The 27,550-nt window shown below is 38.9% G+C and overlaps 1 protein-coding gene across 2 annotated transcripts; it reads left to right on the top strand.

The window, feature by feature from the left end:
- atp1b2a (ATPase Na+/K+ transporting subunit beta 2a) lies at positions 1-27,550 on the top strand. 2 transcript variants are annotated; one of them, XM_022677616.2, is made up of 8 exons: positions 1-320; positions 15,303-15,431; positions 16,815-16,919; positions 17,077-17,282; positions 18,327-18,386; positions 18,885-18,911; positions 22,642-22,737; positions 23,898-27,550. In XM_022677616.2, the coding sequence occupies exons 1-8, from the start codon at positions 221-223 to the stop codon at positions 24,057-24,059; spliced, it is 885 nt and encodes a 294-aa protein (XP_022533337.1). In that variant the 5' UTR covers positions 1-220; the 3' UTR covers positions 24,060-27,550. The 2 variants fall into 2 exon arrangements, with proteins under 2 accessions (XP_022533337.1, XP_022533338.1); XM_022677617.2 differs by lacking the exon at positions 18,885-18,911 and having other exon boundaries at positions 2-320.

The raw sequence follows: 27,550 nt of genomic DNA, 5'->3' as shown, positions 1-27,550 counted from the left end.
AACTCTGACGGCCCGGCGTGTTTTACCGCAGTACCGCTCAGTCAGCGCGCGTTGCGGCACTGCGGCCGGAAAACCGAGAGCGAGCCGAGCCGAGCGCGAGACACCGGTTACAGCAACGCGCGGCAAATCAGAGCAGCGGAGCGCACACAGCAGCTGATATTAATAATAATACTAATAGTATTACTATCCTTATTATTAGCAGTGCGCGTGTCTCAGGACCATGGCGAAGGAAGAGGACAAGAAGAAGTCCGGGGAGTGGCGGGAATTCTTCTGGAACCCGAGGACGCACGAGCTGCTGGGCAGAACCGCGAGCAGCTGGGGTAAGAGAAAGAGACAGAGCGAAAAATGATGGAGAGAGAGAGAGAGAGGGGGCAAATAACACCATCGCCGGGTTGAATGATTGAATGAATGTGTGTTAAAAAACATATATATATATATATATATAAGCGTGTAAGTGTGTGTGTGTGTGTGTGTGTGTGTGTAATGGTGGGGGGAGGGAGGTGGTAGGTGAAGGGGGGGGGGGGGCGGCTGTCAGAGAGATGCGGCATCACACACATCCGGTTATGTAACCCCACCCCCCACACACACATCACCATCACCAGGAGCCCCGGATGTAGCACTGTCCGCATCAGTGTGTGTATATGTGTGTATGTAAGAGAGAGGGAGAGAGACAGAGAGAGATGAAGGTGGTAATGATGATGAAGAAGGTGGTGGTAATGACGGTGATGGAGAGATCAGTGGTGGTGATGGGGAGGAGGATGGTTGTGGTGATGAAGAGGATAATGTTGAAGTGGATGGTGGTGATGAGGATGATGGTGACGGACATGGTTATGGTGATGAAAAAGATGGTACTGATAAGAATGATGGTGATGAAGAGGATGGTGGTTATGAAGGGCCTGATGATGAAGAGGGTGGTGGTGATAGTGATTAAGTGAACAGTGTTGGTTATAAAGGGCCTGATGGTGAAGAGGGTGGTGATGATGAGGAGGGTGGTGGTGATGAAGGGCCTGATGACGAAGAGGGTGGTAGTGGTGGTGATGAAGGGAACTGTGGTGGCGATGGGGAGGGGGGTGGTGTTGATGAAGGTGATAATGTTGAAGTGGATGATGGTGATAAAAATTATTATGGTGATTAAGAGGATGTTAGTGATGAAGGGCCTGTTGAAGAAGAGGATGGTGGTGATGAGAACAGTGGGGGTGATGGGGAGGCTATGGATGTTGGTGATGAGGATGTTTATGCATTGCAATGTTGATGCTGGTAATGAGCGTAGTTATGGTGATGAAGAGTATGGTAGTAATGTAATAATGAGGATAATGGTGATGAAAGGCCTAATGATGAAGAGGGTGGTGGTGATGAAGGGCCTGATGATGAAGAGGGTGGTGGTAATGAAGAAGAGTATGGTGGTGATGGTGATAAAGATAATGGTCATGACAAAGAAAATGGTTGTGGTGAAGAAGAAGAGGATGGTGATGAAGAGGGTGGTGGTGGTGATAATGAATAAGATTGTGGTGATGATAAAATGAATAATGGTGTTGCTGTAAAGAGGATGATGGTGATGATAAAGAAGATGGTGTTGGTGATTAAGAGGTTGGTATTGATGGTGATGGAAATTATGGTGATGAAAATAATAGTAGTGGTGGTGGTGATGATTGTAATGAAGAAAATATAATGGTATTGATAATGATGAAGAGGATGGTGAAAATAAAGAGGTTAATGATGAAGTCTGTGGTAATAATAATGGAGATGATATTGTTAATGATGATGTGGTAAAGGATATTATTGGTAATGATGGTGACGAAAATGGTTGTGGTGATGAACAGGGTGGTGTGGTGAAAGTGATGATGAAATTGGTGGTGGTGATGAATGGGATGATGAATGGTATGGTGGTGGTGATGCTAAAGTGGATGGTAGTGATGAGGATGATGGTGATGAAGAAGTATATGGCGGTAGTGATGGGGATAATGAAAGTGGTTGTGTTTAACAGTTTAGTAGTGATGATGGTACTGATATAGAGGATGGTGGTGGGAATGCTGATGCTGAAGAGGATGGTGGTGATGAGGATAATGGTGATAAAGAGGAGGGTGGAGGAGATGGTATAAGGCTGATTGTGATGATGAGGATGGTGATGGCTATGAGGAGGATTGTGATGATGAGGATGGTGAAGATGAAGATGAGATGACTGTGGTAATTGTGGTAATGATGGCAAACTTTGTCTGGTTGATCAGTGTGATCTAAGCAAGCACTCCCATGCACACACACACACAAACACTTGAGACCCAGAGGTGCTGCATATGAACAGGTCCTGGTGGACTTAGGTGGAGGGTTGGGAAATGGGGAAGTATTAAAGGGGAGGGTTGTAAGAGAGGGGGCTATGAGAGTGGCAGGTTGCTTGTGAAAGTGAGTGGGATGTGTGAAAGTAAAGGGTTAAAAAAATGGGGGGCTGTGAGAGTGGGAGGCTGTGAAAATGGAGGGTTGTAGGAGGTTGTCCAAGTGGCAGGTTGGTTGTGAGAGTTGGACGTTGTGAAAGTGGAGGCTTGTGTGAGTGGCATTGGAATTTTGAGTGGTGGGTTGTGAGAGTAGTGAGTTATGAGTGATGAATTGTGAGAGTGATGAGTTGTGTTGGTGGTGGGTTTTGAGTATAGTGAGCTTTGAGTGGTGAATTTTAGTGATGGGTTGTGAGTTTGGGTTTTTTGGGGGGAAGTTGAGAGTTGAGGGCTGTGAGAGTGGAATTTGTGAAAATGTGTGTGTGTGGGGGGGGGTTGGGAGAGGGGTTATGTCAGTTGGATATATAAGATTTTGAGAGTTAAGGTTAAAAAACTGTGTAAAGGGGGGTGAAAGCAGTGGGCTCAAACTGAGTAAATCTATTTTCCAACAGCTTTAATATCTACGAACATTCACTCAGATGTTCCAGGCCTGTGAAGATTCTGGTAGATAAAAGTTCAGATTTTGTTTACGGGGTTGTCTACTGATCTCTTGGCTCTGTAGGCAAAATGGAGAGAAGAGTGAGGCAAGCAGCTGCAAACACGTGATGTCAAGGTCACCATTCCCAGTGCTAGGTGTGGCATTGGGCTGAAGCAGTGGAGCTACGTTCTGTGAAGGCATTTGGGCTCTGTCTAGTACCTTTGGAATTAACTGGCTGCAGAACTACTAATCCAACATCAGTACCTGACCCCACTCTTGGGGCTTTATGCAATCCTGCACACAGCAATGTTCCAAAAACACATTTCCAGAAAAGGCTGTTATTGCAGTAACGGGGGGACAAACCTGCAATTAGGATTATAGTCATATTTGTAAAGAAAGCTTGTCTCCTAAACAATTATATTAAAAATGATAACAGCTCAGTCTGGCTAATGATAATGTGAGGTGAAGTTCTGTTCTGGTTGGCTTCCTTAAAAACAGTCTAAAACTTGGGTGGGGCTAAACTGCTATAGCCTGAAAAGGTGGTTCTAAACTGCTGTAGGCTAAAAGGGTGGGGTCAAACTGCTGTGGGCAGACTGAGTGGGGCTTAACTGCTGTAGACTGAAAAGGGGGAGGCTAAACGTTTGCAGACAGACTGAGTGGAGCTAAACTGCTGTAGACTGAAACTGTGCGGGGCTAAACTGCTGTAGACTGAGTGGGTGGGGCTAAACTGCTGTAGTCTGAATAGTAGGGTTAACTGGTGTAGGCTGAAAGGGTGGGGCTAAACTGCTGTAGACTGAGTGGGTCGGGCTAAACTGCTGTTGTCTGAGTGGGTAGGGCTAAACTGCTGTAGTCTGAACGAGTGGGGCTAAACCGCTGTAGCCTGAATAGTAGGGTTAACTGCTGTAGGCTGAAAGGGTGGGGCTAAACTGCTGTATACTGAATCGGTGGGGCTAAACTGCTGTAGTCTGAATGAGTGGGGCTATACTGCTGTAGTCTGAATAGTACGGTTAACTGGTGTAGGCTAAATGGGTGGAGCATACCTGCTGTAAGCTCTAGACTGTAAGGTTATTTGTGACGTCATATTTGCAGTAAATTAAAAAAAAAATACAGAAAAAGGAAGAGAAACAGAAGGAACAGAACAATCTGTGAAAACAGTAACAGTGCAGAACAGAGAGAAAAAAAGAGGGAATGAGAGTGAGAAGGGGTGTGGTGGAGGGGGGGCAAAGAGGATTACTGACGGCTGTTCTGACATTTGGTCGGTGGCGTGACGGAGGGACAGAGGGATGAAGTAGAGGAGAGAGGGTAAAGGAGGGCAAAACAGGGGAGAAACTGGGTCATGCACATGATAAACACACACACACACAAGTACACACACACACTCACACAGCCAGCGTCTCGTCATCCAATTACTTCACACCGGGACAGGAAGTGGACGGTGGGAATTTTCAGGTCAAGAGAGATACAGAAGTCAGCAGGTCATGATGGGGTTACACAGCGCTGCTTTACAGTATATCACTTATACACAATACACAATATACATTATAGTAACACTTAAAATAGTTAGATGTAGCATTATACATTATTTGACTTACATACTGATATTATATAATTATAATATCATTAAGACTATGGTCGATTACTGCTTTTTGGAAAACAGCTGTGGCGTAAGGAAGGCGGAGTCACTTTCTGACTCGCCAGACAGGTGCAGCATGTTAGGAAGAAGCTCCCCCCAACCAAAAAACATAGGATATGGCGCAGGGTACAACAAAGGATGCGAAGTAGAATAAGGCATAGGGTACGGCATAGGATATTGCGTAGGGTACGGCATAGGACACGAAGTAGAGTAAGGGGCAAGGTACGGCATAGGATATGGGGCAGGGTACGGCATAGGATATGGCGTAGGGTACGAAGTAGAGTAAGGCGCAGGGTATGGCATAGGATATGGCGCAGGGTACAACATTGGACACGAAGTAGAGTAAGGCGCAGGGTACGGCATAGGATATGGGGCAGGGTACGGCATAGGATACGGCGTAGGGTACGAAGTAGAGTAAGGCGCAGGGTATGGCATAGGATATGGGGCAGGGTACGGCATAGGATAAGAAGTAGAGTAAAGCGCAGGGTACGGCGTAAGATATGGCACAGGGTACGACCTAGGATACGGAGTAGAGTAAGGCACGGGGTACGGCATAGGATATTGCGTAGGGTACAGCATAGGATGCGAAGTAGAGTAAGGCGCAGGGTACGGCATAGGATATTGCATAGGGTACAGCATAAGATGCGAAGTAGAGTAAGGCGCAGGGTACGGCATAGGATATTGCATAGGGTACAGCATAAGATGCGAAGTAAAATAAGGTGCAGGGTATGGCATAGGATATGGCGCCGGGTACGGCATAGGATAAGAAGTAGAGTAAAGCGCAGGGTACGGCGTAAGATATGGCACAGGGTACGACCTAGGATACGGAGTAGAGTAAGGCACGGGGTACGGCATAGGATAGGAAGTAGAGTAAGGCGCAGGGTACGTAATAGGATATGGTGCAGGTAGGGTTGCAGCGGTAACCGGTTTCACGGTATACCATGGTATTAAAATGCATGGTTATCATACCGTGTGTGTTTGCTTATTACCGGTAAAACGCAAGTCAGCGGAGAAACTCACCCGCGCATGCGCAACTCTGCTCCGCTTCAGCTATTCAGTACACAGCGGTGAGAACAGCAGAAAGTGCATCAGACTAAACAAATCTCCGTCCGCCTAAAAAAAGGCTAAACTAAAATCAGCAGTGTGGGACTATTTCAGAGACCCGCCGAACACACCCGAGGATGGTTATCCGATTTGTAATCAATGTGGCCGTAAAGTCACAGCTAAAGGTGGACATACATCAAACCTGTTCTCCCATCTCCGAGAACACCACCCCGCTGTGCAGCGCGAAGTATGTGTTTAGTTTATAATTTTAATCTGAACCTAAATAAAACGTCTTTGTAGTCGTGCACAACCCATGCGGTAAGCGCCCGCAAAAGCGCTGAGTTATCCGAAATTTGGGCATGCAGGTACAGGCGTGAAGTGCGTGCTACGATGGATTCACGTGTCCGTGTAAAGGTCCTGGCCGGACTGGATGTGAAAGACGCCATTCATTTACATGCGTTCATTTTCAAATTCTGACGTGCCTGTTTTTCGTATGTTAAAACCAGACTCTGTGTGAAAGCCTTAAAATAGAAATCTCTATTGTGAGGATCATGTCAGAAATAAATCCCCTCTTTCTGCAGTATCTGGTTATATACCAACTTGGCAGTAAAACGGACGTTTACAACAGTTGTTGATCAGACACTGACCCAGGCTCAGTTTATCAGATATTAAATAATTTAAACTTAAATAATTGTACTGAATATTTTAAATACAGGATCTTTACTTCTTAGAGGACATGTAATGTGTGTGTATGTGTGTGTATGTGTGTATATATATATATATATATATATATATATATATATATATATATATATATATATATATATATTATATATATTTATATATATAATATATATATATTTTTTATATACATTCTTAATGCCCTTAAGAGTAGTGGAAAAAACTAATTTCCTTCACCTGATGGTGTACAGCTTATTTTTTTAAGGAGACATTAAAATTATAATTGTTCCAGGTTTCTACAATAAATAGTTAATTGAACAAAAACAACAACTTTGTTGTAATTTCTTTAAGGGTCAGTTTAATAATATATGTAACAAACTGTGATACCGTGATAACCGTGATACCGCGGTATTTTCTGAGACGGTTATCATACCGTGAAAATCTCATACCGTTGCAACCCTAGGCGCAGGGTACAATATAGAATAGGCATAGGATTTGGCGCAGGGTACAGCACAGGCTAAGCATAGTGTAAGCATAGGCTACAGCGTAGATCTAGAAGGAAAAAGCATGACAGCTTCCCAGCTAAGCACTAAAAACCAGTAGAGTGGATGATAACCTTCTAGACACACATACTAGACTCATTCTGGAACTCATACTAGACTCATAGACTTGCAACTGCACACACAACACATCAGCTGCATGTCAAAATTTAGCACACTTTTCTGTGTCCTTCTGCAGATTAAACTGAGTAGGCAGGAATGTTTGGGCGGAAACACAAAGCAATGCAGACCAATCACAGCTGCTGCTGCTGTCTGTCTTCCGCCGCGAGTTACAATTCTGCGATTGTTGAGCTTGTGAGTAGATAAAAGACGTTTGGATAGACATGCAAGGCTGTCTGTGTGATGTCATTGAGCTTCACATGTTCTTCCAGTCATGTGACTCAGTCTCTCCCTTGGGCTGAGAATAGTACAGTGACAAAGCGGCCATTCACGCACAGCATGCCTTATATATTTTGTTTCGGGGAAACATAGAATGGTTTGCATGATTAGTCTGTTTAACTTGCTAATAGCTTGTCAATAATGTAAAACATATTTTTTCATGAGTTGTTGTTTTTAAGTTTGTGCCACTGAAATAATGCTAGCAGAATGTGTTCAGAAGGACTGAATCAACTGTGAATTGAAATTAGAGCATTTTGTACTCATCTCTGTAAAGCTGTGTCTCCAAAACCAACTCTAAGTTAACAGACTCACATGCTCTAAACAGTGGCACTGCTAAAATCTCATATTTATGTTAGCCTGCAGTGTTTACTCTCTCTAAGAACATTCCTCCATATTACATACTGCATAGTACACTACTTTTAAAACTAACACTTACATACCTTTTTAGATACAGAATTGTCCGACCTAATGCTGAACGTAAATGCACTTTGTGAATGGTCAGACATATCTTGCATATTGTGGGTGGAGGTGCTGCTACTTTATAACCAACAAAGTGCACGAAATAATGATGGTCAAAGAGAGTGAAGAGTGATGTTAATGTGTACTGTCTGCCTGTAATTGATTTGAGGATGCCGGTAATGCCTCTCAGAGCCGCTGTTCAGAGGTCTATCTTTATAGATCGTCCATTTCAGCATGTTGATTACGCTCTCGGTAAGACAGATTTCTGCATTCACCATGGCTGATTTTCCACTGCAGGACCAAATTGTTCTGAGCTCTGAGAGGAAGCCGACTTTTCAAAGCGAGCGGGGGATATTTCCAATCATGCAAGACCAGCATCCTATCTCTTTTATCCTACCAAAATTTTTGAAACCAATGTTGGATTACAGTTTCAGAAACAGAAAAGCTACTTAAGAATTATGATTTTCTATGATTTTACCAAATTGAAAACCTCTGGAATAATAATCAAGAGATAGATGGATGATCACAGCCAACAAACCAAGCTGAACTGCTTGAATTTTTGCACCACACTGAACTGCTTGAATTTTTGCACCAAATGTTGCTCCGCACAAGGCGTCTGTGAGCTGATGTATTGGAACCGAGTCACTGCTCTATTCTCTGAGCGCACTGTGATGCTACTCAGCAATGCTGCATCAGCAGCAGTTCGAAAAAGAGGTGTTGGGGCATCCTGGTGTGGGGGGGAATCACTAGTGATGAAGGGAGTCCTAATGAGTTGTAAATTGGGTTGAAAATGGGATGCACATTAAAAATACATAAAAAAAACAATACAGTGTTGTGACATTGTCTTTAAATATTGTGTTATACATTTTTTTCCATATAGTCTAACTCTACATTTACTGATGTAAGGTCTATCTTTGTATGCACTGGTTGCCAGCCTCGAGAGGATTTTGCATTAAAAGGTTCTTGAGACTTCCACAGATAACAGCTGCTTCAAATAACTGTTGACTGTGTTGTGGTTTTTGAAACTTTCAGTAGAATTTATTAGTTTGACAGAAACCTTCTTAAAAAGCCTTTATTTGACCGAAACCATCCGTGCTCACAAATCTATTCAGAGTTCAATGAGGTCTCTTCAGTTGTCATGATATTTCAGTGTTTCTTGCAAGACCTTTAACTATTTCATGATATTTTTTCATTGTTCAGAAGACTCATATTGTATCCTCCTCATATTGTAACTGATAATGGTAATGAATAATGGTAACTTGTTTAATATAGAAAATCAACTAGTTTTATTAGGTTTTCTTTACAGTTAGATCACTGGCTAAACTAGTTAACAAACCTGTTAGAGATTTTATTTATTTATTTGTTTTTGTATGAAGTCAATCATTTATGCTCACATAGTGGTTAATTATTTTGTGTAGTGGTGTATGTAACAATATGGAGACAATTATAAAATAAATATTTTTATTATAATGCAGTTGTGGAGAAAATTCAATCTCCTCTGATAGAGAAAAGGAGCTGTAGTAGTCTATACAGTTTTAGCAGTAGTGTTTTGTACAGTATGTGTTTATACAGTATTAGTATTTTAAATAGTAGAAGATTATAAAGTAGAAGTTTATACATATAGGGGTTTATACAGAATGAGTTCATACAGTAGTGCTGTACACAATAAGAGTTTATATAGTATAAGGTTATAAAATAGTACTTCATAGAGCAGTTTTTTTTAGAGTATATACAGTATATAGCTCTGGAAAAAAAATAAGAGACCACTTCAGTTTCTGAATCAGTTTTTCTGATTTTACGATTTATAGGTAAATGTTTAAAAAAATTGACATTGTTGTTTTATTCTATAAACTACAGACAACATTTCTCCCAAATTCCAAATAAAAATATTGTCATTTAGAGCATGTTTTTTTTTAGAAAATGAAAAATGGCTGAAAAAAAACAAAAAGATGCAGAGCTTTCAGACCTCAAATAATGCAAAGAAATGCTTTGAGTTCTTGTATGTTAATTTGTATGTAGGCGGATGTATGTGGATGTCTGCTATATACAGATATTTTATTTATTTGTTTTTTTAACTCTTGATGGAGGGGTGTGTGCAAAATGTGTTGGGTTGTTTATTCTGTTGTAGTTGTGTGTCTATATGTACCTGTTCTTTAAAAAAAAGGAAAAAAATATAAAAATATATTCACAAAAAAAATGCTAAGAAAATAAGTTCATAGTAATAAAGTTTTAGGAGTTCAGAACTTGATATTTGGTGGAATAACCCTGTTTTTTTCAACACAGTCTTCGTGCATCTTGGCATGTTTCCTCCACCAGTCTTACACACTGCTTTTGGATAACTTTGGAAATTTAAGCAGTTCAGATTGGTTTGATGGCTTGTGATCATCAATCTTTCTCTTGATTATATTCCAGATATTTTCAATTTGAAAATCAAAGAAACTCATAATTATTAGTTATACTGTAGTAGTGTATACCGTATAAGTTTATACATTAGGAATTTATACCGTGGTATACAAATAGGAGGTTTACAGAAGGAGTTTATGCAGTATGTGTTTATACAGTAAGAGTGTATGTTCTTGTATTTTATGTAACTGGGATTTTAATTAGATTTAATAGAGTGTATGTAATAGTAGTTTATGCAATCAGTGCTTTTATTTTCAGGTATTTACATCTGGATCTGATATTCAGCTACACAGTTCAGAAGATAGCACCTACTGCCTGAACCCACCTATTTGTCTTGTGAGCAAAAGTATTGGAATAGATAAACTTAAAGTAAACTAAAGTGAAAAAGAATTAATATTTAGTTGCAAATCTTCGCTTGCAGTACTTGCATCATGTCTGTGACCCACTGACATCACTAACCTTCTGCATTCTTCTTCTGTGATGTTTCTCAAGGCAGTGGGTTTTGGATCAAGGATCTTCCAATCAGTTTAGTTTTATCTTTCTTTGAATTCACAGACAAACTATTTCTGTAGACTTTTGAGTTTACTTTTTATATCAATAAAGATTAATGAATAGGCCATAACGCTACCTTCTGTGTTTCACAAATCAGCTTGTATGTTTGAGTTAATCTGATCAGTCCATAATCAGTCCACAGGCATGTCTCTGTACTTTTAGGAAAATTCCAGCCTGGTCTTCCTATTCTTATTGCTAATTAGTGTTTTTTCATCTTCTGGTGAAATCAGTGTATTTTTGTTCACAAAGTTTTTTTTTTGTGTCAGTGGTTTTTACGGTTTTCTTTACAGCTTGTTTCTGTCATCAACTGATGTGTTTTTTTTTTTTGGTCTACCTGTTCATCACCTGTTATTTAGTACACCAGTGACGACTTTCTTCTTCAGGACATTCCAAACTGGCCTGTTCTGGCTACGGAAAACATTTGTGCAGTGGTTCTGATTGATTTCCCATTTTCTCTCTGCTTTACAGCTCTCTGGTTTTAATGCTGGTTACTCCTTTAACAATAAATACAGTCTGCACATATAAAACACCAAAAAACACACCTGACAGTCACATGTTCTAATACTTTTGCTCACAAAAAAATAGGTGGGTTCAAACAGAAGGTGCATTTCTGAACTGTGTATCAGACCCAGTAAATAAAGCTGAAATGTTAATCTGTTGTCTTATATTCATCTTTTAATGTCAAATACAAATGTTTTCAGTCTACAGCAGAAATAATGGAATTGGCCTCACTGTTCCAATACCTTTGGAGGGCACTGTATGTAGTTGTAGTTGGAGTAGGTAATTGGACGTTTATGTAGTATGAGTGTATCTAATAGTATTTTTTGCAGTGGGTGTTTATAGAGTATGCATGTTATACATTGTGACATTTTACAGTTGGAGATTATATGGCAGTAGTTTACGCAGAATGAGTTTATACAGTAGTAGTTCATACAGTTTGATCTGTTCTCTTTTTAAAGACACTTCTGTACCTGACTGTTCTGATTTAAATACAGGTGGTATCAGGTGCCACTGGTTGGCACTAATTACCTAATTAGTTCTTCCGACTAACAGCACTTTACTGCTCTGCTGGTGGGGTTCGTGCAGTCGCACTGTTTACTAAATGTGCAAAGGTTTGAGATTTTTTTGGAACACCATCTAAAAAAACACAGAATTCAGTGTTTTACGATTCTTTCTCTTGTTACTGTTGTTCATCAAAACAGAATAGTTTCGTCTCCCTTTTGAAAATACCGTGGGTACAGAAAGTATTTAGACCCCTTTAAAATTTTCACTCTTTGTTTCACTGCAGCCATTTGCTAAAATCAAAAAAGTTAATTTTATTTCTCATTAATGTACACTCAGCATCCCATCTTGACACAAAAAAAAAACAGAAAAGTAAACTTTTTTGTTTTTTAAATGGTCATAAGTATTCAGACCCTTTGCTGTGATACTTATATTTAACTCAAATGCTGTCAATTTCTTCTGATCCTCCTTGAGATGGTCCTTCAGTTGAGTCCAGCTGTGTTTAATTAAACTGATTGGACTTGATTAGGAAAGGCACCTGTCTATATAAGACCTCACAGCTCACAGGGCAGGTCAGAGCAAATGGGAATCATGAGGTGGAAGGAACTGCCCAAAGAGCTCCGAGACAGAGAGCACAGATCTGACAAAGGTTACAAAAGAACTTCTGCAGCACTCAAGGTTCCTAAGAGCACAGTGGCCTCCAAAATCCTTAAATAGAAGAAGTTTGGGACGACCAGAACTGTTCCTAGACCTGGTCGTGGGAGAAGAGCCTTGGTGAGAGAGGTAAAGACTAAAGGTAAAGAGAGGTCAACTATCACTGCAGCTCTCCACTAGTCGGGGCTTTTTTGGCAGAGTGGCTCGAAGGAAGCCTCTCCTCAGTGCAAGACATATAACAGCCTACGTAGAGTTTAATAAAAAAAACATGTAAAACATTCCCAGACTACGAGAAATAAGATTCTCTGGTCTGATGAGATGAAGATTGAACTTTCTGGCATTAATTCTAACTGGTATGTGTGGAGAAAACAAGGTACTGCTCATCACCTGCCCAATACAGTTGCAACAGTGAAACACGGTGGTGGCAGCATCATGCTACGGGGGTGTTTTTCAGCTGCAGGGACAGGAAGAAAAGATGAATAGATGAAATACAGAGATATCCTGGAAGAAAACCTCTTCAGAGTGCTCTGGACCTCAGACTGGTCCAAAGATTCACCTTCCAACAAGACAATGACCCTAAGAACACAACTAAAACTAACTAAGCTAACAAAGGATTGGCCTCGGAACAACTCTGTGACCATTCTTGACAGGCCCAGCCAGAGCCCTAACCTAAACCCAATTGAGCATCTCTGGAGAGACCTAAAAATGGCTGCCCACCAAAGTTCACCATCCAACCTGACGGAACTGGAGAGGATCTGCAAAGAAGAATGGCAGAGGGTCCCCAAATCCAGGTGTGAAAAACATTGAAACATTTCAAGGAGACTCATGGCTGTATGAGCTCAAAATGATGCTTCTACTCTTCTACTTATGACCATGTGTAATTTTAGTTTTCAATGAATTTGTGAACATTTCTACATTTCTGTTTTTTTTTCTCTCTCTAAAGATGGGGTGCTGTTTGTACATAAATGAGAAATAAAATAGATTTTTTAAAATTCTGTACCCACTGTAAATGCTACGTGTGAGGTAAAGCTTTTTGAACTTTTTTGAATTTTATTTCCAGGTAATGCCTGATGCAGATTTTTCAGTTAATTTATTGATTGTTTGGTTTTAAACATTAAAAAATCACATTGTGGTCTGATTAGAAAATAGGGGCCATTAGACACTATTTTTGTGATTTATAGCGCACTGGATTTGGGGTGTGTTGATGTGTCTTTGGTATCGTGAGGGTACAAAAACTACGCCTTGCGTAACTTGAAACGTGCAAAAGGCATGTACTAATTTTCTGAATTAATCATGGTTGTGTTTTGTGTTTAAACGTGTAATAAACCAATCAGTGTGCCAGTTGCCATTCCCTTTAATAGGTAGATGCGCTCTGATATCTTAACAGCAAGGCGCTTTGTGTGTATTTAACAGAGGATACTGATCTGCGTGTTCATGCTGTGAAGCTACACCATCAGGAACAGGAATGTTATTTTATTCTTTATTCTGTTTACTGTTGGGTAAAAAGTCGGGTTTGCGCTCTGCAGTGTGTCCTTGTGTGTGTGTTTAATGAGCATGGATGTACACAGCGCGCTGGGCGCACCTATAGGGATGACTAACTGTTGCCTAGGTTAATATCAGTCAGTGGCGCACCTGTGTTTTCCATTGCTAAATCAGTGTAGATTTATTCCTCAACTTCAACACTGTTTGAACAGCACAGGTGCAAGTCATGAAAATAGACTGTTGACGGGGTGTAAAATAGCAAAGAGCCCTGGGTCTTTCCAAAAAAGGAGGTAAATGTGCCCTATTAAAAGGTGCACAAATGTGCACTTTTGGGTAGTTTACTTTATGATGAGAGATTGATGACTGCTAGACATTAGCAGACATTTACAACTTAATGACAGACCACCATCACCTTTGTTTGCAGTTTATTGAGATAATTGAGAAATCTAGCCTAGTGAAAAAGAGTAGTATTAAAGTATACTAAGCATTATTATTCTGTAGTGCACTAAAGTGTACTTGTAGCCACATTATTAATCTGTATATTTTAACAGTGCTAAAATGCAACAACTTTTTTCGTAATTATTATACTTTAATTGCATAAAAAATAATACAAAATTCTAACTATACTAAAATGAAACTATTTTAAATATACTTAAAAAAAACTACATCATGTATGTAACCCCATATATTAAATATGCTTACAGTAAAATTATAATACATTTAATGAGTATTACAACTGTATCACTATTATACACTGAGTATATCAGATGTACCAAGAATTGATGTTAAATATATTTACATATTTACAGAGTACAAGTATGCTTCTTGTTCCTGTTTTTTGTAAGCACACTTCTAGTATACTTTGTTGGGTATACAAATATATTTTAATATACTGTTCATATAATTTTTCTCGTTTTCTTGAGTAAATTTGAGTAAATGTAGTAATTTAATTTACTTTCTAAAAAGTTACATGATACATTGCACTTTAAGTGAACTACTGTAACAGTTGTTTTTAACACGCTTTGCTAAAAATGTACAAACGTATATATTTGGAAATAAATATTTTAGAAGCATATTGAATCACATTAAACTAAAAGTGTACTTCACAGCAGTCTATTTATTTATAATACACTATATTGTACTTGGATTATACTTTTAAAAAGTACAATATAGTGTTATATTGTACTTTTTAAAAGTATAATCCAAGTTTACTTTCAAATATTTGATGAAATCATAATATAAATGTATTTTTAATATATTTTAGGTAAGTACATGAATCTGTTATAGCATGCTTAGACATTTCTCAATATGTTTTAAGTACAGTTAAATAGCAACAAATGTAGGTTCAGTTTGGCCTCCATTTATTGACATAGCAGAATTAGCAGTAGCGTCTGTTAGGAGACAAAAGAATTGTCAGTTTGTGTTCACCTTCCAAGTGTGTTGAGCTCCAGTAATCTTGTGTTGGCAGCGATTTTAAAAGAATACACAGGAAACCTTATCTCTCTCTCTCTCTCTCTCTCTCTTTCCTTCTCCGTCCCTCTCTTCATGTCCAGGTCTGATCCTGCTGTTTTATTTGGTGTTCTACACCTTTTTGGCTGGAATGTTCTGCCTCACCATGTATGTGATGCTCCTCACGCTTGACGACTACAAGCCCACCTGGCAGGACCGGCTAGCTACACCAGGTACACAAACACACACACACACACCCTAAAATTATATACAGAAATTTGCATACTGTGTATGGGTCATTCTCCATTTGGAGTGGGAATTTGAATTTGGGAATTCTTGTGTTATCCCATCTTGAAGAATTGATTTTATCATCCATTTATTTAATTTTAATATAAATTACTATTAATATGTGTCTGAATGTGTTACAAAATAACAAAATATGTTTATACACAAGCACTGAAAATAACAAAAATAAACCGTTCTTTCTTTATACTTAAAGGCATCTTCCTACATTTTTGTCCAATAAACATAAAAATTTAACTACTGATATAAGAATGAATGATTCTAACATTTCATGCAGGATACTTTATATTACATTACATTACATTTGGCTGACGCTTTTGTCCAAAGCGACTTATAATAGTCAAGTACAAAAGTAATAGAAGGCAAAGGTAAAACATATTTAGATAGGGCTTAAAGGAGGTCGAAGGGAAATAAGGGGATATAGGAGTAAAGGAGGGGAAGAATATGAGGTTAGAAGTAGTTAGTTTGTTAGAGGTGTTAGGAGAGTAAGTGCTCTTGAAGAGCTCTGTCTTCAGGAGTTTATTAAAGATAGCGAGAGATTCTCCTGATCTGGTAGTGGAAGGTAGTTTGTTCCACCATTGGGGAACTCTGTATGAGAACAGTCTGGATTTGTGGGCTTTGTGTGAGTGTTTGTTTGGTAAAGCGAGGCGACGTTCATTGGAGGAGTGCAGCGGCCGGAAGGTAGCGTAAGCCTTCAGGAGCGAGTGCAGGAAGGAAGGAGCTGTTCTATCATCAGCTTATGGCAATATATTTGATAAAAAATATATATATATTTTTAACAATTAAAGCACATAACAGCAGTGACACAAAGAAGTCATGTGCTACCTGATAAAGATAATTATCATCAAATTAATAAAATAAAATGAGCAAGTATGGACTCACCTTTTCATTCCTTGAGATGCTTATTCTTTGATGACCTGTGACCCAGGGAACAGTAGAATGATGTTAATCATGCATATAGTAAATCTGGATCTGTTTCATGAATACTCAGAAGTTAAACCTTTTAAAATATTTCTTTACACTAAAAATGTTTGCTCAAGGTTTAAAAAATTGGTTATGTGACGAGCTATTTTACATATGTAAAGCACCTTTGAAATGTCATTTAAAAAAGGAAAATCAAAGAAATCATAAGGAAGATGTGGTTTTTATCTTAGGTTAATCTTAGGACTCTTGAAATTGTCCCTAATATTTTAGGCTTTTTTTAACCCTCCAACCTTTGTGACATTGTTTCCCACTCCAAATGGAGTATGACCTGTATTTGAATATCATGGCAAGGCTTACTGTTTTTGTATGTTTTATGTATGTGTGTGTAGGTTTAATGATCAGGCCTAAAGGATCCAGTATGGAGATCCAATATAGCAAGCAGAATACGGAAAGCTGGGATAAGTACGTTAAGACGCTCAACAGCTTCCTCACTCGTGAGTACACACATTAATGGCCATTAAAACAGAAACACCTCAAACACCTCTGTGTAACAAAAACACCCCAGCACTGGGCTGTGGAGAAGTAGAGCTCTAAAGTATACCTTAATCAGTATCTCTCTCTCTCTTTGTCTCTCTTTCTCTCTGTCTGCAGCCTATGATAACTCTCAGCAGGTAATGAACAATGATCCTTGCACCCCAGATAAGTACTTTATTCAGGAGGACAGCGGTTCTGTGCGCAACAACCCCAAGCGCTCCTGTCAGTTTAACCGCACCGTGCTGGGGGATTGTGACGGCCTGACTGATCCCAACTACGGCTACAGAGATGGCAAACCCTGCATTTTCATCAAACTCAACCGGGTAACCAATCAATGCACTCTAGCTGTACTGTTACTGTACCATTAGTGTACTCTTACTTTACTATTACTGCACTATTAGTGTACTCTCACTGTACTATTACTGTACTATTAGTGTACTCTTACTTTACTATTACTGCAGTGTTATCTCACTGTACTGTTACTGTACTATTAGAGTACTCTTACTGTACTATTACTGCACTATTAATGTTCTCTCACTGTACTGTTACTGCACTATTGGTGTACTCTTACTGTACAATTAGTGTACTCTCACTTTACTATTACTGCACTATTAGTGTTATCTTACTGTACCATTACTATACTCTCAGTGTACCCTTACTGTACTTTTACTGCCCTATTAGTGTACTCTCACTGTACAGTTACTGTAACATTAGTGTCCTCTTGTGTTCATTTACTTTACTATTAGTTCACTATTTGTGTACTCTCACTGTACTATTACTGCAATATTATTATACTCTCATTGTACTGCACTATTAGTGTACTTGTACTATTGTACTATTACTGTACTATTAGGGTACTCTCACTGTACTCTTACTGTAATATTAGTATGCACTTTCTTTACTACTAGAGCACTATTTTGTACTCTCACTGTACTATTACTGCACTATTAGTGTACTCTCTTTGTACTATTACTGCACTATTAGTGTACTCTCTTAGTACTATTACTGCACTATTAGTGTACTCTCTTTGTACTAGTACTGCACTATTAGTGCACTCTTTTTGTGCTGTTACTGCACTATTAGTGCACTCTCTTTGTGCTGTTACTGCACTATTAGTGTACTCTCACTGCACTATTACTGTAATATTAGTGTATTCTTACTGTACTTTCACTGTTCTCTCACTGTTCTATCAGTGGTACTCCCACTGTACTATTAGTGTACTTTTTTAGTCTACTTTTATTTTTACTATAACTACAATTATATTGTTATTACTAATACTTAAAATGAATAATCAGCAAGCTGGCTACTACAAATAGTGTAATATGATTTATATCATTTATCATTATTTGGATCTTTGCCCACTGTAGGTGATTGGAATGTTGCCAGGGAAGGACGGACAGTCTCCTTACGTCACCTGTGGAGCAAAGGCAAGATCAGCATCCATTTCCTCTTTCTCTGACTCCATATTTCATTCAGTCTTCCTTTAACCTTCATTACCTTCATCATCACTATAATCCTATTAAAGCTGCATTGACTCTGTTCATCTCTACACATCTGTCTACACACCTGTCTACACTTCATTTCAATTTCTCACTTTTTATCAGTTTATCCAACCTTTATGATTCTACCTTCTCCATCACTAGTAACCCCTCCCCACTTGTGAACCCCACCCCTCCATCACCTTTAACTCGTTCCCCCCTATTAAACTCCACACCTCCTTCTCCAGCAGCCCCTCCTATCTGAAGACCCCCCCTCCCCTCATCATCTCTAATCGGGAAACTCCACATCTCCCTCTTTGTATAGCCTTCTTTCATTTAAGATCCCCTCCTTCTATTGTCATAACCCACATTTAAACCACTCCCCTCTTCCTACCATTTTTCAATTTCCCCTCATTCATTGCCTGTTTCTCCTACGCATGTCCTCAGAGATACAAAGTGGGAGAAGATGAGTGGGTAAGAGTATTTGCGTGTGTGTGTATGTGTGTGTGTATGTGTGTGTGCGAGAGAGAGAGAGAGAGAGAGAGTGTTTTAGAGGCAGAGTCTGTAGGATCATTAGATTACCGTAGATTTATGGTTCAGTAATGTTTTTTGAGTAAATCAGGTACATGTAACAAAGCTAACAAAATAAAACAACTATTATTTTCTAATCTGAGACTAAAATCTACTCCTAAATCTATCCTACAGACTAAGACCTACTCCTAAAACTAATCTGAAAACTTAGATCTACCCCTATACCTATTCTAGAGACTGTGATGTACTCGTAAATCTAATCTGAAAAAAAAAAAATACTCCTACACCTAATCTGGACACTAAAATGCTGTCCTAAATTTAATCTGGAAATTAAGATGTACTTCTAAACCTGATGTGGAGGCCTGTTCGTTTTCTGTATTTGCAATTGTAAAATGCACTCCTAAATCTTATCTGTAAAGTAGAATCCACTCCTAAACCTAATCTGGAGACCAAAATGCACTTCTAAATCTTATCTAGAGACTGTGATGTCCTTTTGGTGTTTCCTATTGAGACGCCAATTGTGAAATGCACTCCTTAATCTTATCTGTAGAGTGAAATCTACTCCTAAACCTAATCTGGAGACCAAAATGCACTTCTAAATCTTATCTGGAGACTGTGATGTACTCGTAAATCTAATCTGGAAAATAAAATCTACTCCTAAACCTAATTTGGACACTAAAATGCTCTCCTAAATTTAATCTGGAGAACTTCTAAACCTAATATGGAGGCTTTTGGGTATTCTGTTGATATGCCAATGAAGAAATGCAGTCCTAAATTTTATCTGTAAAGTAGAATCCACTCCTAAACCTAATCTGGAGACCAAAGTGCTCTCCAAAATCCGATATTAAGACTAAAATGTACTCCTAAACCTAATATGGAGATCTTTTGGTGTTCTATTCAAACACCAATTGTGAAATGCACTCCTATATCTTATCTGTAGAGTATAATATATATCTAAACCTAATCTGGAAACTAAAAGGCACTTCTAAATCTCATCTGTAGAGTAGAATCTACTCCTAAACCTAATCTGGAGACTAAAATGCACTTCTAAATCTTATCTGTAGTGTAGAATCTAATCCTAAACCTAATCTGGGGACTAAAATGCACTTCTAAATCTTATCTGTAGAGTAGAATCTAATCCTAAACCTAATCTAGAGACTAAAATGCACTCCTAAATCTTATAAGATTTTGAAGTGCATTTTAGTCTCTAGATTAGGTTTAGGAGTAGTTTCTACTCTACAGTGTAGAGTAGAATCTACTCCTAAACCTAATCTGGACACTAGAACGCTCTCCTAAATTCAATGTTGAGACAAATATGTTTCTAAACCTTATATGGAGACCTTTTGGTGTTTCCTATTGATACGCCAACTTTGAACTGCACTCCTTAATCTTATCTTTAGAGTGAAATCTACTCCTAAACCTAATCTGGACACTAAAACGCTCTCCTAAATTCAATGTTGAGACGAATATGTTTCTAAACCTTATATGGAGACCTTTTGGTGTTTCCTATTGATACGCCAACTGTGAAATGCACTCCTTAATCTTATCTGTAGAGTAAAATCTACTCCTATACCTAATCTGGAGACCAAAATGCACTTCTAAATCTTATCTGGAGACTGTGATGTACTGGTAAATCTAATCTGGAAATAAAAATCTACTCCTAAACCTAATTTGGACACTAAAATGCTCTCCTAAATTTAATCTGGAGATTAAGATGAACTTCTAAACCTAATATGGAGGCTTTTGGGTATTCTGTTGATATGCCGATCAAGAAATGCTGTCCTAAATTTTATCTGTTAAGTAGAATCCACTCCTAAACCTAATCTGGAGACCAAAGGTATCTACTAAAACCAGTATTAAGACTAACATGTACTCCTAAACCTAATATGGAGATCTTTTGGTGTTCTACTCAAACACCAATTGTGAAATGCACTTCTAAATCTTATCTGTAGAGTAGAATCTAATCCTAAACCTAATCTAGAGACTAAAATGCACTCCTAAATCTTATCTGTAGAGTAGAATCTAATCCAAAACCTAATCTGCAGACTAAAATGCACTTCTAAATCTTATCTGTAGTGTAGAATCTTCTCCTAAACCTAATCTGGAGACTAAAATGCACTCCTAAATTTTAACTGTAGAGTAGAATCTACTCCTAAACCTAATCTGGAGACTAAAATGCACTTCAACATCTTATCTGTAGAGTAGAATCTACTCCTAAACCTAATCTGGAGACTAAAATGCACTTCTAAATCTTATCTGTAGAGTAGAATCTAATCCTAACCCTAATCTGGAGACCAAAATGCACTCCTAAAGCTTATCTGTAGAGTAGAATCTACTCCTAAACCTAATCTAGAGACTAAAATGCACTTCAACATCTTATCTGTAGAGTAGAATCTACTCCTAAACCTAATCTGGAGACTAAAATGCACTTCTAAATCTTATCTGTAGAGTAGAATCTAATCCTAACCCTAATCTAGAGACTAAAATACACTCCTAAATCTTATCTGTAGAGTAGAATCTACTCCTAAACCTAATCTGGAGACTAAAATGCACTTCTAAATCTTATCTGGAGAGTAGAATCTAATCCTAAACCTAATCTGGAGACTAAAATGCACTTCTAAATCTTATCTGGAGAGTAGAATCTAATCCTAAACCTAATCTGGAGACTAAAATGCACTTCTAAATCTTATCTGTAGTGTAGAATCTTCTCCTAAACCTAATCTGGAGACTAAAATGCACTTCTAAATCTTATCTGTAGAGTAGAATCTAATCCAAAACCTAATCTGGAGACTAAAATGCACTTCTAAATCTTATCTGTAGAGTAGAATCTAATCCTAAACCTAATCTGGAGACCAAAATGCACTCCTAAATCTTATCTGTAGAGTAGAATCTACTCCTAAACCTAATCTAGAGACTAAAATGCACTTCAACATCTTATCTGTAGAGTAGAATCTAATCCTAAACCTAATCTGGAAACTAAAATGCACTTCTAAATTTTATCTGTAGAGTAGAATCTAATCCTAAACCTAATCTGGAGACTAAAATGCACTCCAAAATCTTATCTGTAGAGTAGAATCTACTCCTAAACCTAATCTAGAGACTAAAATGCACTTCTAAATCTTATCTGTAGAGTAGAATCTACTCCTAAACCTAATCTAGAGACTAAAATGCACTTCTAAATCTTATCTGTAGAGTAGAATCTAATCCTAAACCTAATCTGGAGACTAAAATGCACTTCTAAATCTTATCTGGAGAGTAGAATCTAATCCTAAACCTAATCTAGAGACCAAAATGCACTCCTAAATCTTATCTATAGAGTAGAATCTACTCCTAAACCTAATCTAGAGACTAAAATGCACTTCAACATCTTATCTGTAGAGTAGAATCTAATCCTAAACCTAATCTGGAGACTAAAATGCACTTCTAAATCTTATCTGTAGACTAAGTTGTACTCCTAAACCTAATGTGGAGGCCTGTTGCTGTTGTGTTGATATGCCAATTGTAAAATTGGTTTTAAAAATAAGCAAGATTAGAAAGAAACCTGTGGAATGCATCCTACATACCAATGTAACACCAGCTAACATCTCTCTCTTTCTCCATCTCTCTCTCTCTCTCTCTCTCTCTCTCTCTCTCTCTCTCTCTCTCTCTCTCTCTTATCTCTTTCTCTCTGTAGAGGGAGGACAGTGAGTTGTTAGGTGACATGGCATATTTTCCTTCAAACGCATCCTTTAATCTGATGTACTACCCTTACTATGGAAAAAAAGCACAGGTGAGTCCATGGTCTACACCCTACACAATACAGTCTGCATCTTACACCTTTACTATCAACCTAAAACAACTTTACAGTCTACCTTCTACAGCGCCACATCCTACTTCTTAAAAGTCAAAATCCTACACAGATTAAGTCTGCATCCTACACCAATATAGTCTATCCTACACCTTTACAGTCTACATTGTACATCAATAGTCTACCTCCTACACCTTTATAGTATATATTGTATAACTTTTGTCTACATTCCACACCTTTTACAGTCTATATGCTACACCTTTACATTCTACATTGTACACCAATAGTCTACCTCCTACACCTTTATAGTCTACATTGTACACCAATACAGTCTACCTCCTACACCTTTATAGTCTACATTGTACACCAATACAATCTACCTCCTACACATTTATAGTCTACATTGTACACCTTTACAATCTACCTCCTACACTTTTATAGTCTACATTGTACAACAATACAATCTACCTCCTACACCTTTGTAGTCTACATTGTACATCAATTTCCACATTCTAATCCTTTATAATCTACATCGTACAACAATTGTCTACCTTCTACACATTTACAGTCTATAACCTACACCTTTACAGTCAAAATCCTTAACCCATGCAGTCTACATTCTATATCAATATAGTCTACATCCTACAGCCATGCAGTCCACACTCGACATCCTCCATCAATACAATCCAATGTACACATTCTACATGATTCAGTTAACATTGTATCCCAGAACTGTCTAGGTCTTAAAAAAAACAGAGTATATTATTTAAAACGGTTGTCACAAGAAAGAATTCAGTCTACATCCTACAATCATGGAGTCTATATTCTACATCTCTACAGTCCACACTGTACACAGTCTACATGATACAGTCTACATCCTACACCAAAACAGTGAACATTATTTTAAAAACTTGTCACACAAAAGAAACAACTAATAATACAAAAGTTCAACAACAGATTGATCCTACATGCATAGTCTACATCCTAAAGCATCTACATGCCACACAATACAATCTGCATTGTACACATGACGTTACTATGTTAGTACAGTCTACATACATACAATATTTTGTAGGTTGTGCCCTCACTGTTTCTTACAGCTATTAAAATCTATCTCTCTCTTTCTCCCTGTGTGTGTTTAGGTGAACTACTCTCAGCCTCTGGTGGCGGTGAAGTTCCTGAACTTGACTCTGAACACTGACGTGAACGTGGAGTGTAAAATTAACTCCAACACCATTAGCGATTTCAGTGAAAGAGACAAGTTCGCCGGCAGAGTTTCATTTAAATTGCGCATTGAAGACTAATGCAGACTCACTGACACACACATAGACATACACTTACCCACATACAGTAGTGTACACACTCTACACATACACTTACACAAATACATTTACACACACACACATGCACACACTCATGAACATACTTAAAAACTACAAATAAACTTAAAAAATTCAAACACACATACACACTTACATTTACACTGACTGAAACACACAGCACACACACATTAACACTTTGCGCATTAGCACTGACATACCCCCTCCACCCCCCCTCACACACACACAGGTGTTCTACCAGATGTGTGCAGTCCCTCTAATACTTAAGCATTAACATACTATGACCCTCTGTGTGTGTGTGTGAGAGCAGGAGATTATGGGAGTCCTGTGTATGTGTGTGTTGTATAAACCATTCCAGAGTGGAAGCGAAACTGAAGTCCTTCAGTCGTCCTCAACTAAAACTGCCCTACAGACCAGTGACATCACAGCTTTCCACAGCCAATCAGATCAGTGTACGGCTGGGGACAGAAAAACAGTGCAGGAAGTGGTCAGGGCTGAGTGGGTGTGGCCTGTTTGTACTGTGTTCTGAATGGTCTGTGTACTGTAGCTTTAACAGTACATTTATTACAGTATTTATTTATACACGTTTATTTATACACGTTGTTATATATGTTAGGATGCTGATACTGTACATATCAATAACCAATAATCAATAACCAATAATCAATAACCATTATCATGTTCATCAGTTACGGAATGCACTGATCACTGAATAGAGCCATAAGGATCAATCTGTGCTGAGAGAGAGAGAGAGAGAGAGAGAGAGAGAGAAAGAGAAAGAGAAAGAAAGAGTGAGAAAGATGATATAGAAAATGACAGAGATGTGTATATATATTTATGTATAGAGAAAGAGAGAAAATGTGAGAAAAAGAGAGAAAGATGAGAGAGGTATTGTGTGTGTGCTGTTATTCTCCTTTCATATTCTGCGTCTCGTCTGATATCTCTCTAATCTCTCTAATCCTAATCCACACAAACACACACACACACAGTGTACCATAGCTCCGCCCCCTTCCCCCTCTGTCAGTAACACTCGTCTGTCTGTTCTGTCCATTAGCACTGAAAACACACTAATCTCTCTCTCTCTCTCTCTCTCTCTCTCTCTATCTCTCTCTCTTTTTCTCTGTCTCTTCTCTCTCTCCAGCAGTACTGCTGTGTTGCTAAAGGTTTACACGTCTGTTTACATATTTATTATTTATTATTATTATTATTATTTAAATGTCTTTATGTTCTATTGTGGGTGTTACTGTGTCTAGTCTTAAATATTGGGGGCCTGATGCGCTACTCGCAGGGTGCACACACACACACTCACTCTCACACATACACTCGCACATACACTCGCACATACATTAATACATTAATACACAAACACACACACACACACACACCCTGCGGAGTCTGTGTAACAGTGAAGAGTCCGAGTTTAATCATCCGCAAAGCCAACGGAGACAAATTTAGGAACAGAACGTAAAAATCCACCTCAGGATTTAGTTCCAGCAGCCTGGATGCAGTTCCTAGGCAGTAGGGACGATATCCCAGAGTGGATTTGAACATTCCAGTTCTGCGTTTGTGACCTCTGCACTAAGCAATAGTGATCTGTGTGTAAATAGAAGGAGTGATACCACGAAAAATGGATGTGTGTGCGTGTGAACGGATTTGCCAAGATTAATCCCCGTAAAAATCGGAACGTTCTCTCTGTTCTATCATTTTTTTTTCTAAAACAAATGTCTGTTCATTAGCATCCTTTAGCACAGCACTATTTAAATATGAAACTCCAATATTAGAATTTTAATGTTAGCGTAGTTAGCCTTCTGCTCTTTATTTTTAATTATTATTATTTTCACTTTTGCTTGTGTAATTTAGCATTTGGATGTTAGCGCAATGCTAATGCAAGTTAGCATCTGGATGTTTAGCACATTTATAGGACTTCACAGTTAGGCAGCAGCAGCTCGGGTTAGCATATATCGAAGGTTAGCATGTGTTTTTCCATATAGACATGCCCCACTGCAGGTTAGCGTGCAGCTAACTGCTAGTTGGTGCGGCGCCTGCTGGCACAGCGTGAGCTCAAACATTAGCTTGAACCTTTAGTTAAGAACAGTGCTAACAGGTTTAGCTCGAGACTAGTTAGTCTAGCACTGTTTAGTATAGAGACGTTAGCCTGCTTGCGTGCAGGTGGCCTGTTTATGTGGCGCAGAGGCGCACCTTTTCCCATTCCCCCCGATTTTACCAAACCCTCCCCTCAATTTGAATTGACGCTGTGCTTTTTTCGTTTGTTTGTTTGTTTGCTACCTTGTTTTTGTCTGCTAATGTCTGTATGTGTGTTGCTACACATGAAAAGAAGCTGACCCACACACTATCAGCAACTAGCATTAGCCATCACTCATCGCCACCTCAGCACCTCTGATGAAAGTGTGTAATGTTTACACAGGGCTGCTGGTAGTTAGCCTGAATGCTAAGCTAATGCTGCCAGGATTTCCCCCCAGAGCCTGTTGGCACTCTCATGTGGTCCTCTGTTAGTGTACAGGCATGAAATTGGCAGCCGCAGAGCTGCCCAACCTGCTGCGGGTTTATTAGCTGGTAGCTAGCAGGGCGTGTTAGCAGATGGCTCAAAAGGATGCAGGCTGTGTTTACTGATAAGCCATTGTGGGTGTGTTAGAAGACAGCTAGCAGAATGTGTTAACATGTGACTAGGGGGGTTGTGGGGGGGTGTTAGGGGATGGACTGTGTTGTGGGTTTGTTAGCACGGGGCTAGCAGGGTGTGCAGGATGTGTTCACGACTTGACCTAGGTTGGGTGTGTTGATGAATATCTAGGTGGGTGTGCTAGCTGAAGGCTAACAAAAACGTATTAGCAGAAGGCAGGGCTAACATGGACGTGTTAGCAGATGGTAAAAAGTGTGTAATAAGAGTTCTGTCGGTGTGAGAGCAGCGATACAGTATTAATGCTAACACTTGCGCGCACACACACATACACACACACTGCCACTCAGACAGTCACACAAGTACAGTGTAACTCTGCTGATCAGAAAACTAGCCAACAAACACCCCCCCACACTGTGTGTTTGTAGAATCCCAGTAGAACGGGTTGGTTTATTTCCCTGTGTGTGAGAAATGGCATCAACACATACTCAGCGTTTTACACACTGACCCAAACACACACACACACACACGCATATATACACACACACAGCTGTTTTCCCACCTCACGCTTTGTCCCCCCATCCTCCTCCTGCCTGTGTACTCCTCCGTCACTCACAGTGAGAGTGTTCTCCTCCATCCTCTCAGTTCTGTTGCCGTAGAAACGCAGATCATTAATGTGTGTATCTGAATATCCTGAATATCCTGTTCTATTATTAATGCCTGAGATGAAACTTGTGGATCTTATATTCAAATCAACAGAATATCATTATAAACTAAAATGGAAAATATGAAATAAACATTTTGTGTTTTAAAAAGAGAA

Source organism: Astyanax mexicanus, chromosome 13, assembly GCF_023375975.1.
Source record: "Astyanax mexicanus isolate ESR-SI-001 chromosome 13, AstMex3_surface, whole genome shotgun sequence".
Classification (NCBI taxonomy): Eukaryota; Metazoa; Chordata; class Actinopteri; order Characiformes; family Acestrorhamphidae; genus Astyanax; species Astyanax mexicanus.
The sequence above is the reverse complement of the archived record's forward strand: the minus strand, read 5'-3'. Positions and strand labels throughout refer to the sequence as shown.